Source organism: Electrona antarctica (genome assembly GCF_951216825.1).
Source record: "Electrona antarctica genome assembly, contig: scaffold_143, whole genome shotgun sequence".
NCBI classification, from domain to species: Eukaryota; Metazoa; Chordata; class Actinopteri; order Myctophiformes; family Myctophidae; genus Electrona; species Electrona antarctica.
The window spans coordinates 84,006-101,011 of record NW_027637079.1 but is presented as its reverse complement, the minus strand read 5'-3'; the positions used below and the strand labels follow the sequence as shown (position 1 = coordinate 101,011).

The 17,006-nt window shown below is 42.2% G+C and overlaps 1 protein-coding gene and 2 long non-coding RNA genes across 3 annotated transcripts; all 3 read left to right on the top strand.

Annotated features, from left to right (window-relative positions):
• Positions 1 to 10,967: 10,967 nt before the first annotated feature.
• On the top strand, positions 10,968 to 12,164 carry LOC306919185. The gene is made up of 4 exons (XR_013789486.1): positions 10,968 to 11,166; positions 11,427 to 11,528; positions 11,795 to 12,027; positions 12,141 to 12,164. It is a non-coding gene; the product is annotated as an uncharacterized lncRNA (long non-coding RNA).
• A 24-nt stretch (positions 12,165 to 12,188) lies between these two features.
• LOC306919186 lies at positions 12,189 to 12,745 on the top strand. The gene is made up of 3 exons (XR_013789487.1): positions 12,189 to 12,320; positions 12,446 to 12,539; positions 12,623 to 12,745. It is a non-coding gene; the product is annotated as an uncharacterized lncRNA (long non-coding RNA).
• Positions 12,746 to 13,541: 796 nt separating this feature from the next.
• LOC306919182 (uncharacterized protein) lies at positions 13,542 to 15,219 on the top strand (the record flags this gene model as incomplete). The annotated part of the gene is made up of 5 exons (XM_079532011.1): positions 13,542 to 13,622; positions 13,717 to 13,831; positions 13,998 to 14,261; positions 14,437 to 14,613; positions 14,706 to 15,219. The coding sequence occupies 5 exons, from the start codon at positions 13,542 to 13,544 to the stop codon at positions 14,918 to 14,920; spliced, it is 852 nt and encodes a 283-aa protein (XP_079388137.1). The 3' UTR covers positions 14,921 to 15,219.
• Between the last annotated feature and the right edge of the window lie 1,787 nt (positions 15,220 to 17,006).

Here is a 17,006-nt window from a genome sequence, read left to right as displayed (position 1 = left end):
AAAAGACGAAAATCACTCCGAGTCGAGACCATGGGCTATAGCCCATCGTCTCGGAGTCATTTTCGTCTTTTTTTCAAATCCTTGTTTTTCATCATTTATGACCATGGCGATGGGCTATAGCCCATGGTCTCGAACGGGATACTATAGCATGCCGTTTTGCATCATCTTTGAGGATTTGAAAAAAAGACGAAAATGACTCCGAGACCATGGGCTATAGCCCATCGTCTCGGAGTCATTTTCGTCTTTTTTTTCAAATCTTAGTTTTTCATCATTTATGACCATGGCGATGGGCTATAGCCCATGGTCTCGAACGGGATACTATAGCATGCCGTTTTGCATCATCTTTGAGGATTTGAAAAAAAGACGAAAATGACTCCGAGACCATGGGCTATAGCCCATGGTCTCGGAGTCATTTTCGTCTTTTTTTTCAAATCCTTGTTTTTCATCATTTATGACCATGGCGATGGGCTATAGCCCATGGTCTCGAACGGCATGCTTTAGTATTCCGTTTTGCATAATTTTTGAGGATTTGAAAAAAATACGAAAATCACTCCGAGACCATGGGCTATAGCCCATCGTCTCGGAGTAATTTTCGTCTTTTTTTCAAATCCTCGTTTTTCATCATTTATGACCATGGCGATGGGCTATAGCCCATGGTCTCGAACGGCATACTATAGCATGCCGTTTTCCATCATTTTTGAGGATTTGAAAAAAAGACGAAAATCACTCCGAGTCGAGACCATGGGATATAGCCCATCGTCTCGGAGTCATTTTCGTCTTTTTTTCAAATCCTTGTTTTTCATCATTTATGACCATGGCGATGGGCTATAGCCCATGGTCTCGAACGGCATACTATAGCATGCCGTTTTCCATCATTTTTGAGGATTTGAAAAAAAGACGAAAATTACTCCGAGACCATGGGCTATAGCCCATCGTCGAGGAGTCATTTTCGACTTTCTTTTCAAATCTTAGTTTTTCATCATTTATGACCATGGCGATGGGCTATAGCCCATGGTCTCGAACGGGATACTATAGCATGCCGTTTTGCATCATCTTTGAGGATTTGAAAAAAAGACAAAAAATCACTACGAGACCATGGGCTATAGCCCATCGTCTCGGAGTCATTTTCGTCTTTTTTTTCAAATCCTTGTTTTTCATCATTTATGACCATGGCGATGGGCTATAGCCCATGGTCTCGAACGGCATGCTATAGTATTCCGTTTTGCATCATTTTTGAGGATTTGAAAAAAAGACGAAAATCACTCCGAGACCATGGGCTATAGCCCATCGTCTCGGAGTAATTTTCGTCTTTTTTTCAAATCCTCGTTTTTCATCATTTATGACCATGGCGATGGGCTATAGCCCATGGTCTCGAACGGCATACTATAGCATGCCGTTTTCCATAATTTTTGAAGATTTGAAAAAAAGACGAAAATCACTCCGAGTCGAGACCATGGGCTATAGCCCATGGTCTCGGAGTCATTTTCGTCTTTTTTTCAAATCCTCGTTTTTCATCATTTATGACCATGGCGATGGGCTATAGCCCATGGTCTCGAACGGCATACTATAGCATGCCGTTTTCCATCATTTTTGAGGATTTGAAAAAAAGACGAAAATCACCCCGAGACCATGGGCTATAGCCCATCGTCTCAGGAGTCATTTTCGTCTTTTTTTCAAATCCTTGTTTTTCATAATTTATGACCATGGCGATGGGCTATAGCCCATGGTCTCGAACGGCATACTAAAGCATGCCGTTTTGCATCATCTTTGAGGATTTGAAAAAAAGACAAAAAATCACTCCGAGACCATGGGCTATAGCCCATCGTCTCGGAGTCATTTTCGTCTTTTTTTCAAATCCTTGTTTTTCATCATTTATGACCATGGCGATGGGCTATAGCCCATGGTCTCGAACGGCATACTATAGCATGCCGTTTTCCATCATTTTTGAGGATTTGAAAAAAAGACGAAAATCACTCCGAGACCATGGGCTATAGCCCATCGTCTCGGAGTCATTTTCGTCTTTTTTTTCAAATCTTAGTTTTTCATCATTTATGACCATGGCGATGGGCTATAGCCCATGGTCTCGAACGGGATACTATAGCATGCCGTTTTGCATCATCTTTGAGGATTTGAAAAAAAGACAAAAAATCACTCCGAGACCATGGGCTATCGTCTCGGAGTCATTTTCGTCTTTTTTTTCAAATCCTTGTTTTTCATCATTTATGACCATGGCGATGGGCTATAGCCCATGGTCTCGAACGGCATACTATAGCATGCCGTTTTCCATCATTTTTGAGGATTTGAAAAAAAGACGAAAATCACTCCGAGACCATGGGCTATAGCCCATCGTCTCAGGAGTCATTTTCGTCTTTTTTTTCAAATCCTTGTTTTTCATAATTTATGACCATGGCGATGGGCTATAGCCCATGGTCTCGAACGGCATACTATAGCATGCCGTTTTCCATCATTTTTGAGGATTTGAAAAAAAGACGAAAATCACTCCGAGACCATGGGCTATAGCCCATCGTCTCGGAGTCATTTTCGTCTTTTTTTCAAATCCTTGTTTTTCATAATTTATGACCATGGCGATGGGCTATAGCCCATGGTCTCGAACGGCATACTATAGCATGCCGTTTTGCATCATCTTTGAGGATTTGAAAAAAGACAAAAAATCACTCCGAGACCATGGGCTATAGCCCATCGTCTCGGAGTCATTTTCGTCTTTTTTTCAAATCCTTGTTTTTCATCATTTATGGCCATGGCGATGGGCTATAGCCCATGGTCTCGAACGGCATACTATAGCATGCCGTTTTCCAAAATTGAAAAAAGACAAAAAAAATTGAAAAAAATACGAAAATCACTCCGAGTCGAGACCATGGGCTATAGCCCATGGTCTCGGAGTAATTTTCGTCTTTTTTTCAAATCCTCGTTTTTCATCATTTATGACCATGGCGATGGGCTATAGCCCATGGTCTCGAACGGCATACTATAGCATGCCGTTTTCCATCATTTTTGAGGATTTGAAAAAAAGACGAAAATCACCCCGAGACCATGGGCTATAGCCCATCGTCTCAGGAGTCATTTTCGTCTTTTTTTCAAATCCTTGTTTTTCATAATTTATGACCATGGCGATGGGCTATAGCCCATGGTCTCGAACGGCATACTAAAGCATGCCGTTTTGCATCATCTTTGAGGATTTGAAAAAAAGACAAAAAATCACTCCGAGACCATGGGCTATAGCCCATCGTCTCGGAGTCATTTTCGTCTTTTTTTCAAATCCTTGTTTTTCATCATTTATGACCATGGCGATGGGCTATAGCCCATGGTCTCGAACGGCATACTATAGCATGCCGTTTTCCATCATTTTTGAGGATTTGAAAAAAAGACGAAAATCACTCCGAGACCATGGGCTATAGCCCATCGTCTCGGAGTCATTTTCGTCTTTTTTTTCAAATCTTAGTTTTTCATCATTTATGACCATGGCGATGGGCTATAGCCCATGGTCTCGAACGGGATACTATAGCATGCCGTTTTGCATCATCTTTGAGGATTTGAAAAAAAGACAAAAAATCACTCCGAGACCATGGGCTATCGTCTCGGAGTCATTTTCGTCTTTTTTTTCAAATCCTTGTTTTTCATCATTTATGACCATGGCGATGGGCTATAGCCCATGGTCTCGAACGGCATGCTATAGTATTCCGTTTTGCATCATTTTTGAGGATTTGAAAAAAAGACGAAAATCACTCCGAGACCATGGGCTATAGCCCATCGTCTCGGAGTAATTTTCGTCTTTTTTTCAAATCCTCGTTTTTCATCATTTATGACCATGGCGATGGGCTATAGCCCATGGTCTCGAACGGCATACTATAGCATGCCGTTTTCCATAATTTTTGAGGATTTGAAAAAAAGACGAAAATCACTCCGAGTCGAGACCATGGGCTATAGCCCATGGTCTCGGAGTCATTTTCGTCTTTTTTTCAAATCCTCGTTTTTCATCATTTATGACCATGGCGATGGGCTATAGCCCATGGTCTCGAACGGCATACTATAGCATGCCGTTTTCCATCATTTTTGAGGATTTGAAAAAAAGACGAAAATCACTCCGAGACCATGGGCTATAGCCCATCGTCTCAGGAGTCATTTTCGTCTTTTTTTTCAAATCCTTGTTTTTCATAATTTATGACCATGGCGATGGGCTATAGCCCATGGTCTCGAACGGCATACTATAGCATGCCGTTTTCCATCATTTTTGAGGATTTGAAAAAAAGACGAAAATCACTCCGAGACCATGGGCTATAGCCCATCGTCTCGGAGTCATTTTCGTCTTTTTTTCAAATCCTTGTTTTTCATAATTTATGACCATGGCGATGGGCTATAGCCCATGGTCTCGAACGGCATACTATAGCATGCCGTTTTGCATCATCTTTGAGGATTTGAAAAAAGACAAAAAATCACTCCGAGACCATGGGCTATAGCCCATCGTCTGAGTCATTTTCGTCTTTTTTTCAAATCCTTGTTTTTCATAATTTATGACCATGGCGATGGGCTATAGCCCATGGTCTCGAACGGCATACTATAGCATGCCGTTTTCCATCATTTTTGAGGATTTGAAAAAAAGACGAAAATCACTCCGAGACCATGGGCTATAGCCCATCGTCTCGGAGTCATTTTCGTCTTTTTTTCAAATCCTTGTTTTTCATCATTTATGGCCATGGCGATGGGCTATAGCCCATGGTCTCGAACGGCATACTATAGCATGCCGTTTTGCATCATCTTTGAGGATTTGAAAAAAGACAAAAAATCACTCCGAGACCATGGGCTATAGCCCATCGTCTGAGTCATTTTCGTCTTTTTTTCAAATCCTTGTTTTTCATAATTTATGACCATGGCGATGGGCTATAGCCCATGGTCTCGAACGGCATACTATAGCATGCCGTTTTCCATCATTTTTGAGGATTTGAAAAAAAGACGAAAATCACTCCGAGACCATGGGCTATAGCCCATCGTCTCGGAGTCATTTTCGTCTTTTTTTCAAATCCTTGTTTTTCATCATTTATGGCCATGGCGATGGGCTATAGCCCATGGTCTCGAACGGCATACTATAGCATGCCGTTTTCCAAAATTGAAAAAAGACAAAAAAAATTGAAAAAAAGGCGAAAATCACTCCGAGTCGAGACCATGGGCTATAGCCCATGGTCTCGGAGTCATTTTCGTCTTTTTTTCAAATCCTCGTTTTTCATAATTTATGACCATGGCGATGGGCTATAGCCCATGGTCTCGAACGGCATACTAAAGCATGCCGTTTTGCATCATCTTTGAGGATTTGAAAAAAAGACAAAAAATCACTCCGAGACCATGGGCTATAGCCCATCGTCTCGGAGTCATTTTCGTCTTTTTTTTCAAATCCTTGTTTTTCATAATTTATGACCATGGCGATGGGCTATAGCCCATGGTCTCGAACGGCATACTATAGCATGCCGTTTTCCATCATTTTTGAGGATTTGAAAAAAAGACGAAAATCACTCCGAGACCATGGGCTATAGCCCATCGTCTCGGAGTCATTTTCGTCTTTTTTTCAAATCCTTGTTTTTCATAACTATAGCCCATCGTCTCGTAGTCATTTTCGTCTTTTTTTCAAATCCTTGTTTTTCATCATTTATGGCCATGGCGATGGGCTATAGCCCATGGTCTCGAACGGCATGCTATAGTATTCCGATTTGCATCATTTTTGAGGATTTGAAAAAAAGACGAAAATCACTCCGAGACCATGGGCTATAGCCCATGGTCTCGGAGTCATTTTCGTCTTTTTTTCAAATCCTTGTTTTTCATAATTTATGACCATGGCGATGGGCTATAGCCCATGGTCTCGAACGGCATACTATAGCATGCCGTTTTGCATCATCTTTGAGGATTTGAAAAAAGACAAAAAATCACTCCGAGACCATGGGCTATAGCCCATCGTCTCGGAGTCATTTTCGTCTTTTTTTCAAATCCTTGTTTTTCATCATTTATGACCATGGCGATGGTCTCGAACGGCATACTATAGCTGCAACACTGTATCACATGTAAAAGTCAAACCTCGACTTTTTGACAGACCCCGGGAAAAGTCACCGTTTGACTTTTTAAAAGTCAAATACTGACTTTTCTCAAGGGGGCGCTGTATTTTCTTTGTCTTGTCAATATTAAACCGAACGGGGATAAAAACGGTTAAAACACGTGGATTTAATGCAACATAACGCACGTCACTCGCCACCCTAACAATCCTGGGAATATTATGATAATATTGAATATTTTTCAATTAGTATTGTTTGAGACCGAGAGTTTTGATTAACATTTCCGACTACATGACGTCATGTCAGATTACTTCTGTCTGCCTGCCTGTCTGTCTATCTGTCTATCTATCTAACCGTGTGCTTGTCTACTATTCCGGCACTTTAATGAGTCATTTATGAAGGTTTCCAACGGAAATATATTATTATTATTTTTATTATTATTATTGCGTGACTCCATTTTGGATTGCGTCATGACGTCACTGAACGTCCGTCCACTTCCATGCAACGTCTACAGGCACTCTATTATGCTCCAGCGTCCTGCATCCGGATCTGAACGTAAACAAACCGTTTCCGTATCCGCTCTCTAAATAGACTCAGATTTGTTTGTTTTATGGCTGTTAATAATTAATTAATTTACTATATATAATGTACGTTTAATTTGTTATGTCAAATCTGATCGGAGTTGGTCAATCACTTTTGTTATTGTATATTTTACCTCTCGAGAAGTAGTCCTATTGACGTCACTACCTGTCTGTCTACCTACAGTACGATAACACTAGTGACGTGATTCAGGTAAGAGCTATGATTCTTTTCTAGCATACATCTATAGATAAATACATGTTTAATCTGCCCCACAACATGACACAACCGCCATGGCGTTATTTACATGTCGGGATGTGTAGGTTAGAATGTTGGCAGGTCTGTAAACGTTTTAATACTGCTTTTCTTTGTCTTTAGCATTTAGCTTTAGCATTTAGCTCAACTTTAGCTAACAACCATGGGAACTGGAGTAAGCTAAGCTGTGGGGGTCCCTAAAGCAATGGATCCCAAAGTGGGGTCTGGGGACCCCCAGGGGTCCTTGATGGAGTTCTGTCTGTCTGTCTGTCTGTCTGTCTGTCTGTCTGTCTGTCTGTCTGTCTGTCTGTCTGTCTGTCTGTCTGTCTGTCTGTCTGTCTCTGCTGTGTGTGTGTGTGTGTGTGTGTGTGTGTGTGTGTGTGTGTGTGTGTGTGTGTGTGTGTGTGTGTGTGTGTGTGTGTGTGTCTCTGTCTGTCTGTCTCTGCTGTGTCTGTCTGTCTGTCTGTCTGTCTGTCTGTCTCTCTGCTGTGTGTGTGTGTGTGTGTGTGTGTGTCTGTCTGTCTGTCTGTCTCTGCTGTGTCTGTCTGTCTGTCTGTCTGTCTGTCTGTCTGTCTGACAGAATACAAAACTCTGATGTTGGCATTTAAAGCAACCAAAGGAATGGCTCCCCCATATCTTGCCAGCATGATTGAACCCTACAAACCCTCCCGCGCACTCAGATCAGCCAACGCAGGGAAGCTGGAAGTACCCTCACTAAAAACGCCGGGACAACGCTCCACACGTCCCAAACTCTTCTCCCTTCTGGCCCCAAAACTGTGGAATGCACTTCCCGTTGCAATCAGAACTGCAGCATCACTCCCGATCTTCCGCCGTAGTCTGAAAACCCACCTTTTCAGACTCCATCATGGCCCATAGCACTTACCCTACCCCCTTAGACAGCACTTCTTAGACTTATATAGCATTTGAAACAGACTTATAGCATGTCATGTAGACAGCACAATAAGTGCATTGTATGTAGTCATAGCACTTCATAGTATATATGTACAGCATAGTATAGCATATATGTGTATGTATAGTGTCATTATATAGATATGTTCTAGTTATAGTTTATATGTATAGTGTCATTATATAGATATGTTCTAGTCACGGTCTTAGCTTACGCATGTTTCGCGATAAATGCATTTTTTACATATGTGATGTATTCCCATGCTTTTGTTCTTGCCTATTGTAAGTCGCTCTGGATTAAGAGCGTCTGCTAAATGCCTAAATTGTAAATTGTAAATTGTCTGTCTCTGCTGTGTCTGTATGTCTGTCTGTCTGTCTGTCTGCTGTGTGTGTGTGTGTCTGTCTGTCTCTGTCTGTCTGTCTCTCTCTGGTGTGTGTCTGTGTGTCTGTCTGTCTGTCTGTCTCTGCTGTGTCTGTCTGTCTGTCTGTCTGTCTGTCTGTCTGTCTGTCTGTCTGTCTGTCTGTCTGTCTGTCTGTCTGTCTGTCTGTCTGTCTGTCTGTCTGTCTGTCTGTCTCTCTCTGCTGTGTGTGTCTGTCTGTCTGTCTGTCTGTCTGTCTAATGCATGTCAAACTGGGGGTCCTTGAAATTAAAATGGCGTTGAGAATCACTGCTAGAGCTGTACAAATACAAATCTTCTCTTATGGGGGTCCCTGGCATATCTGTTCAAATGGGGGTCCACAGGATAATTAGTCCTTGACATGAAAAAGTTTTATTTGTATATTTTTCATTTTCTGAAAAAGCAAAGATCCTCATAGTTAAGGGGTCCTTGCAAATAAAGCATTTGAGAATTGTGTTATTTTTATTTGAAAATAGCTGATCTAAAATGCAATGCATAGCAATGCGATTTGTTGTGGGCTTGTAGGTCTACTTTTGGGCAGTAATGTACAATGTAGAGTGTTGCATTCTCTGTTTTGTTTTCTCTTGCAGATCATTCCTATACCAACCTCATTCCTGCCAACCTCCCAAACCTACCACAACCTCTTTCAAACAAACCAAAGGCACTTTTAAGAGCCACGTTTATTGTCTGTCTCTCCCTCTCCTGTCACGCTGTATCTGTCTGTCTCTCTCGCCCTTTCTATTTGTGTGTCTGTCTATACCTTTGTTTGTCATCTACATCTGTTGTCTGTGTTTTGTACTTTTTACTCATCACCAGTGACTCCGAAGATCCGTTCGCGGACCTGGATGAGTTTGTTGATCAGCTAGAACAGAAGGACCAACAGAATGTATTAAACACTCTTGATGACTTGTTTCCACTGGAGTCACAAGGGGAGGCACCACCAGCATCTAAGAAGTCAAAGAGAAAGACACCTCAGCCGGCGGTGAAGTGGGCAAACAGAGATTGCGATGGAAACATCATCCCTGTGAGGCCCAGTTCAAGCAGGACACCGTCAAATCAGGGTCAGTATTGTTGTTGCATTAAATATATTTGAGAGATCTTGCTTATTTTGCCACTCAAATCAAGGAGTACAAAACAAGTAGTCACTAGTGTTGGGTAATTGAAAGAGATAAATTAAGACTTATACTAGTACATACAGTACTAAAGCAGTATACAAAACAAGATAATCAAAGTTGTCGTCATTGTGAGCTGGGACGGCACTGTTTCAGGCAGTAAAGCAACTGCTGAGCTGAAGTTTACCGGTTCAAACCCCAGCTCCCCCTTGGGTTAAGGCCTAATCATAGTTGAGTTTTCGGTGATGAGGTGACCACTGCTATCACCCAAAACTACAACATGACGTGACGTCACTGCACGGCGGTGAAGAGAAACCACCTCTCTCCCCAGCCCTTCTCTCTGTGTTTACTCACCACCGCTCCAGGCAATGTCATTGGTCTAGAAGTTGTTATGTTGGGCTGGCTATAGTGTATTTGATAATAGTTGCTCAGCTCGCACACACACACAGAAACACACTCGTCATGGCCAGGACCGTTGTGGTTTTGTGAGTGTGTGTGTGTGTGGGGGGGGAATGGGTGGCTGCGTATAAACAGTGACACTTGGTGGTGAAAAAACGCTATTTCCGTGCTCAGAGTGGCTGCACCACTCATAAATAGAATAGGAACAGAAAAGGACCAGAAAGGCATATAGCCAGTAGAGAGAAAACAATGGACGAATTTGAGGAAGTGTTGGCCATGGAGGGTAGGAGATATGAGCATGGTGATGGACTAACTTTCATCAAAACAATGGTGCCGGTTCGATTCCCCGGACGGGCAGGAAAAATCTGGGTCAGGAAGTGATTGGTCATCACTCACCCAACACCGCTGAAGTGCCCTTGAGCAAGTCACTCTGACTGAACCCCCAACTGCTCCAGTGGAGCTGCTTAGTGGCCAACGGTATAAGACTGATGTTGTTGTACTGGTCAGCTCCCAGGTTTTAATGTGTGTCTGTGTGTGTTTCTATGTGTGCAGGGCGTTGCTGAAAATGAGCATGCTCAGCTATACCCTGGGTAAATAAAGGAGGGAAAGAAAATGAATGGCGCTTCATTAATTTCATAGGCAATTGAACTGTTGTCCACTGAAATGTATACTAGTCATCTCAGGCTGGATAATAAGGTTGCCTGCCACTACTAGCCTTTAAACAAATAGGACATTGATTTTAGTCTTATGAATGTGAATGAGTGTTTCTTTTGTTATTTCTTCTGTTAGCAGCTGGTCCAAGTAGGAAGGATGTATCCCGTCAAAAGACTGTTCCTCCCTCTGTTCCTGACACTAACTATGAGGTCGCAGTTTCTCCAGATAATGTTGGTGTGTATTTCATTATCACATTTATATTTTATTGTAAGTTTGTAACAATCTGTCATCGAGTTCAAATGTTAATTACATGTTTGTATTTCAAATTATTCTCAACTACACTCTTCCCAGCCATTCCATGCATTATACTTTGTATATCATGTAAAACAGAAAGTGATTTTTGATTTTCAATATGCCGTAATATTTTAACAGAGAGTTTCATACAAGAGCTCCAGCTCTCACTGGGGGATGTTCAGGAAGCACCAACCGCATCAGCGCCTCTCCAGGCTTCTTCCGACTGGAGTACGCGGAAGCATCTCTTTGCAGAGAGATGGAGAGCAGAGAGACCCAGGCTAGTCAACAGTGCAGCAGCAAAAGAAAATGTAGCCCCACACATCTGCCAACAGTGTGCCATGAATCCAGCTGCTGTTCGCTGTCATGACTGCCAACCACGCCCCTACCTCTGTGCTGAATGTGACGTCATCACACACTCCAGATATGTGCTCCACAACAGAGATGCCATGACTGCCGGTTTCTACCAGCCGTTGTCTCCAACCACTTGCATTGTGGATAAGGCTACCTGCCATTGTGGTAAGTTCTTGTTTGTGAGTACACCGTAACATATTTAACTGACACGTTAAGCTTGTTAGTTTGATCACTTAAACAATACTTTGTTGTTTTCATTTTAAATGCATTTGCATGCCCCATGTCAATCAGCTTCCTGAGAATATATTGGAATACTTTTTCAGCAATCTATTTGACATTTCTCAAGAACAGATTCTGTCTCTTGTGGTCGTTCAAGCGATCATGATGTATTTCCTATTGAATTTATGATGTATGATTTTTTTCAGAGCGCTTTGTACCTGTGCAGATACCTGATTTAATTTGTAGTTGTCCAAAAGAGGCATTGAGGCTGAAGCCAGGGAAAGGGGTTTCTCTCATCACAATAAATGGTAAGGAACTGAAAGTCTTTAATAAAATCCTTCTTAAAACTCAAGTTTGTCTTCAGTACGTATATAAAATATATGCCACACCCACACTGTACCACCCTAACCCTGTGTGTGTGTGTGTGTGTGTGTGTGTGTGTGTGTGTGTGTGTGTGTGTGTGTGTGTGTGTGTGTGTGTGTGTGTGTGTGTGTGTGTGTGTGTGTGTGTGTGTGTGTGTGTGTGTGTGTGTGTGTGTGTGTGTGTGTGTGTGTGTGTGTGTGTTGCTCCCTAGGACGATATGATCTCCACATGCCCGACCTGAGTTGTGATGCATGCAACGCCACTTGGACTGCTGGAATAGATGCGTTAATTAACCGGAACTACTGGCCTGCTACGCTTCAGTTCGCCACCGTTTATGAGACGGATGTTTTCCATTCATTCGAACAGATGAAGATGGCATCACCAGGGTTGTCCTGCCAGGCCTTTTTAAGAATGCTTGATCAGCGCACTGTCCACTTTGGTCGTGTGAGTATTGAACTTCTGTAGCCTACAGAACATCTGTTTGTCATCTGGGTTGAATTGGCTGCTAATATAATGGTTGCACATTATTAGCTGTCGATTTCTTTATTTTTAAATAGACTGGGACGATCCTAAGAGATGCCTTTCAGAAATCCTTTTTTTGAGTGGGAAGCGGTGCAGTTTGAGCTGGAAAACCTCTGCAAGGAAGAGCCTTTCAAGTGTCCAGCATGCACACCGGACATGGTTGCATTATCAGTGGACGGAAATCGCAAACATTACCGTTTCAAGAATGCAGCCAGGTACTTCTAAATTAGTATATTGTAACACCATTTATCTAAATAAAAAAACAAGTCTAATATGCACCAAGTGTCCTCATACTGTAAGATATAGTAAGCTGTTCGTGTGCCGTTTTTGTTTTCTTCAGATCTGAGGAACCGGCTATCTTTGAAGGCAACTTCATAGCCAAGGATGAAGACGTGCACAGATTTGTGGAATACATACACCAGAAGACAAAGCATGTAAGCATGATTGGATTGCATACAATAATTATATGTGCACGAGTACATACGAAGGTTTTCATCTTTCATATTCCATAATGTAGAACTCCGGAAAAGGTGTTTGTGGAGGGGAGTGGACAGCAGCCAGAGAGACCTCCAGAAAATCTACCAGCTGTATAGATGAAGAGGGACTGGAACTCGCGGTGTGTCGGCATGGAGTGTTACTCTGTGCCCTAAATATGTACAGGGGAGAAATATATGCCTACCCCATGTACCTGCAGCAAAAGATGGCCAGCAGCCAAATCAAATTTTTTTGTATGGATGTGACATGCAGATATTGGCCCTACCTCAAAAACGTTTCAGATCAATGTCCAGAGCTGAAGCATCTTTTGAACATGAAGCCATTTCTTTCTGTGTTTCATGCCAAAGCCCATGATTTCAAATGTGAGGTAAGGAAACATTGCCATTGGATTGAATGACTATCAGAACACTAGTACGTGAATGTCGCGGCTTGTCGCCATCATCTGAGCATTGTATTTGTTGTATATTTACCCAGGTGAAATGGAGTGGGCAATACCAGGATGGCGCGGGTCAGACACTAGGGGAGGAGGTAGAGCAATGCAATGCCTTCCTCTCTAGGATTGCAGTGACCACAAAACACATGTCAAAAGCAGGTGAGGTGACCACATACAGCACTACCTGTAAAGAAAAAACATTACTTAAGTGTACTTAGGATGTTAACATTTATTGTCTCCACCAGCCGAAGGCATGGGGAGAGTATGTTTGTCTGTGTCCATCCGTGTGTGTGTGTCCATCCATCCGTGTACAGCGAATCTCCGGCACTGTTGGCTCAGCCGATGCCAAACTGTGCACACACACTCCCTGGATGCCAACGACACACCTCTGCCCCAATTATTACACAATGGCCTGGTATAGCGTCATGAGGCCGATTTTTTGCAAAACTAATTTCTTTATATTTTTTGATAATGTTGATATCAATTTCTTTTGGCAGGACGCAACGACATGTTAACCCTCATGGCTATGAACTGGAATCGGAAAAAGTGTGACAATTTAGCCACCACACTGGCTCGCCGGTATCAGAAGGTAATGACATCAATAACGTTCTTTTAGATGTTGAATATCCCGACATGTTAGAGACAACATTTGTTTTATTGGCTATGATTCTTTGTCATTGTAGACCAGCAAGGCTCTTCAAAGCCACTTACAGAACCTTGAGTCGATGAAGGTCGAATTTGCAGTGGCAGAGAGCCAGTTGGAAGAGTGGGTCCAGGATGTAAAGGAGTGGGCTGAAGGTATAAGGCTGTTCTCATTAAATGCTTTTGCCAGGTGACATCAGTAGAGAATGTAATGTTAACTTCCACTCACATTGTGCCTTGTACTCATCCTCTACTGCAATCTTGCATGAAATTGTGAATAATTGTTCACTTAAAGTGCAACCCACCTATTTCGTCTTTGCAGCACCAGCTGCATACGGGCCCAGTGGCTTGGAAAGCACAATTGAGATGCTAGTGGTGAGTCTCAGGAGGAGGACCCAGCGCCTTTATGCCGATAATTCTGGGAACAAGGGGCGTGCCAGGATCCGCCGCAAGATTAGGTCGGAGAAAGAGGTCTTGTCTTCTGCTGTGGAGCAATATAACAGCATGGTTCCATGCAACGAAGCCCTGTCCATGGAAACCATTCTGTCTGTTGAGAAAGCATGGCCATGGCACCTACAACTCACTGGTATGTACACTAGTCTGTTGACTACCAACAAATCAGATGCATAACGACACAATAATAGATCATATGCTTGCTTGTTGAACTGAGGAGTGGCCAACACATGAATCATGTGTTTACAAATGGCAATTGGCAATCCTACTCATTCTCCCTGTGAATCTGTGTCAAAAATGCATTCCAGACTCTGTCGATCTCAAGACGAAGAGAAAGGCATTCGACACCGTAATGGCTGTAAGGAGACATGAGGAGGAGAAGAAGATCCTCGTGAAAGAGATGAATCAACACTGGAAGTCTCTTTCAACTCGTGCTGATGGCCTAAAGGAGCTATCTTGCATTATTTCATCTGAGGCAACGGAAGGTATGTATTGCAATATAATAATTCATAGACATGATACACAACTCTGACGACTGTTGTTAAAGTTACTAACAGACTTTTTCTTGTGTTCTAAGAGTCACCGTGGGGCCTGAGTGAAGACGGGTTGAACGGTCTGCAGAGCATCATTCAGAGAAAGCTGTGGAAGATCAAAGAAGTGATGACCCACTCAAGGGAATGTTACCTGAAGGGTTTATCTGGAGCAGAGAGCGTCAGCTTTTTGGAAGATAGTCCTGCTGATGATGAAGAAGAATATGACATTGACTCTGACACGTCCGATGACGAACTGTAAGCAGCAAATGCCCGGGACTAACAAGCAATAGCATCCATCTGCAGGCTTGGATACCTAAAGTGCTATTCAGCCACGCTGGAACACTTTTGTTGGACTGCTTTTTCTATGTTTGATTCCCCCCCGGGTGTGGATTAGTTACCAATTTGTTTCCGACAGCAGAGACATCTTATCAACATGTCAACAACATATCAACAACTGACTTGCTTAGTTGAATGCTTGATTCTGAATCAATGCATTCTAATCATTGAATAATGACAAAATTCCTTTTTTTGCCATGAACACATTAGGCAACAAAGTCTTATGCGCACACATATGGTATGAGACGGGTACATAGGCAGGGCTCAATGTATTCAGAAAAATGCACATAAAGTGCACAAAGACCTGCACACCGTCTGCACTTGCAATACAAAATTTATTTAGGCAACGTTTCTTTGACCGAAACGTTGCCACGGACACATTTGTCTGTATGGACATATTATGACCCCTGGATGGTCTGGACCTGACCGCTCAACTCAATAACAGACTGCTAACAAATCCACCCGCTTTGAATGTGATCAACCCGATAATCACCAGTGGCAGTAGTCTGGGGTTCCTAATTAGGAAACACAGAAGTGACTGCGCTTCTCCGTACTTGTAGTTATGTTTAGGTTAGTGTATGAGGTGGGTTGTTCTCAGTAGGCTCCCAGCATGTGCAGTAGGTCGATACGATCGTCTTGATAAGTAACCTACTGGTGATTATCGGTTGATTTTCAGTCGAATCTGCTAGACAAATCCAACACTCAGCACCTGGCTCTTATCAATCTGCATTGCTTTAAAAACAATATCCAAACACATTGTCATCTACAGCTGAAAAGTACAAAATAAATTCTAGGAATCTGTGTCATGTTTGTGTCTCTTGCTACCAAAATATATAGTCGGAATTCCGACACTGACAAAGGCCTGCGCGCAGAAACGCGTCTGCCTGGTTTGACTGCTGCTGTGGATTCTAACTTTATTAAACAAGACTACTACTATTACTGAGAGTCTGGATTTCATTATCTTTCTATACGTATTCCCTGAATCTGCACCATGCCTGAACACTCACAGACTCAACTTGGGTTGACCGAGCCTTTCCCTTACAGTTAATCATACATGTTTGCAGGAATATAATTCAGCTATATTTGAATTAAGATAAATATTGTGTATGTGTGTGTATATATTACAGTAACCAGTGAATAAATTAATGTGGTAATACATAGTGTGCTATTAATGTGGTAACATGTAGTAAGAGTGTGCTCTAAATGTAGTAATAGTGTTGTAATAGTGTGCTATAAATGTGGTAATAGTGTTGTAATAGTGTGCTATAAATGTGGTAATAGTGTGCTATAAATGTAGTAATAGTGTGCTATTACATAATACACATAGTAATACAAAATAACACTTGTGTGAAGTGAGGGGCGCTCTTATTATCTCATTCTGGCCAATCACAATTTGTGAACTCACTTTTGTCTTCAATGTTTGTGTTACACAAGGTTGGTGTACAGAAACACTGAAAGCTATACCCTCAACAATGGAAACAATGACCTGTTAGGAGCACAGCCAATCCAGAGCCAGTTCACTGATACCACTTTTCTGACAGATAGTTTGGTTAGCATCAGCTCACAACTAACAGGCCTACTGACCTTTTTTCATGAAAGAATTCCTAGCATTGACACTACTATATCCTATACTATACTGTATTGCCATACAGTATAGGCTTTATTAGGGTTCGGCTTGGGTCATTTATGGGTTGATTATGGGGATAATGGGGTCTAAAGTGTTCCAAATTATAAAGGATGACTATGTATGGTACATGTAAATATATTGAACATGTTTGGCTATTAAATACCCCCTCAAACATTTGACTGATTTCATCATATAGCTTGGCTCTGAAATGGTCTGAGAGAGTATATGTTTTATGAGACTGGGTTTGGAAGGCAATCAAGATTATATTTTGTCGTGGCACAACAGTGAAGACATCTTTGGAAAAGTCTTGACTGGTAGAGAAACGTATTTGAGGGTGAGTATCGTGTGTGGTTCCTGTTCAGTGCTCATCACAGACGCCCTT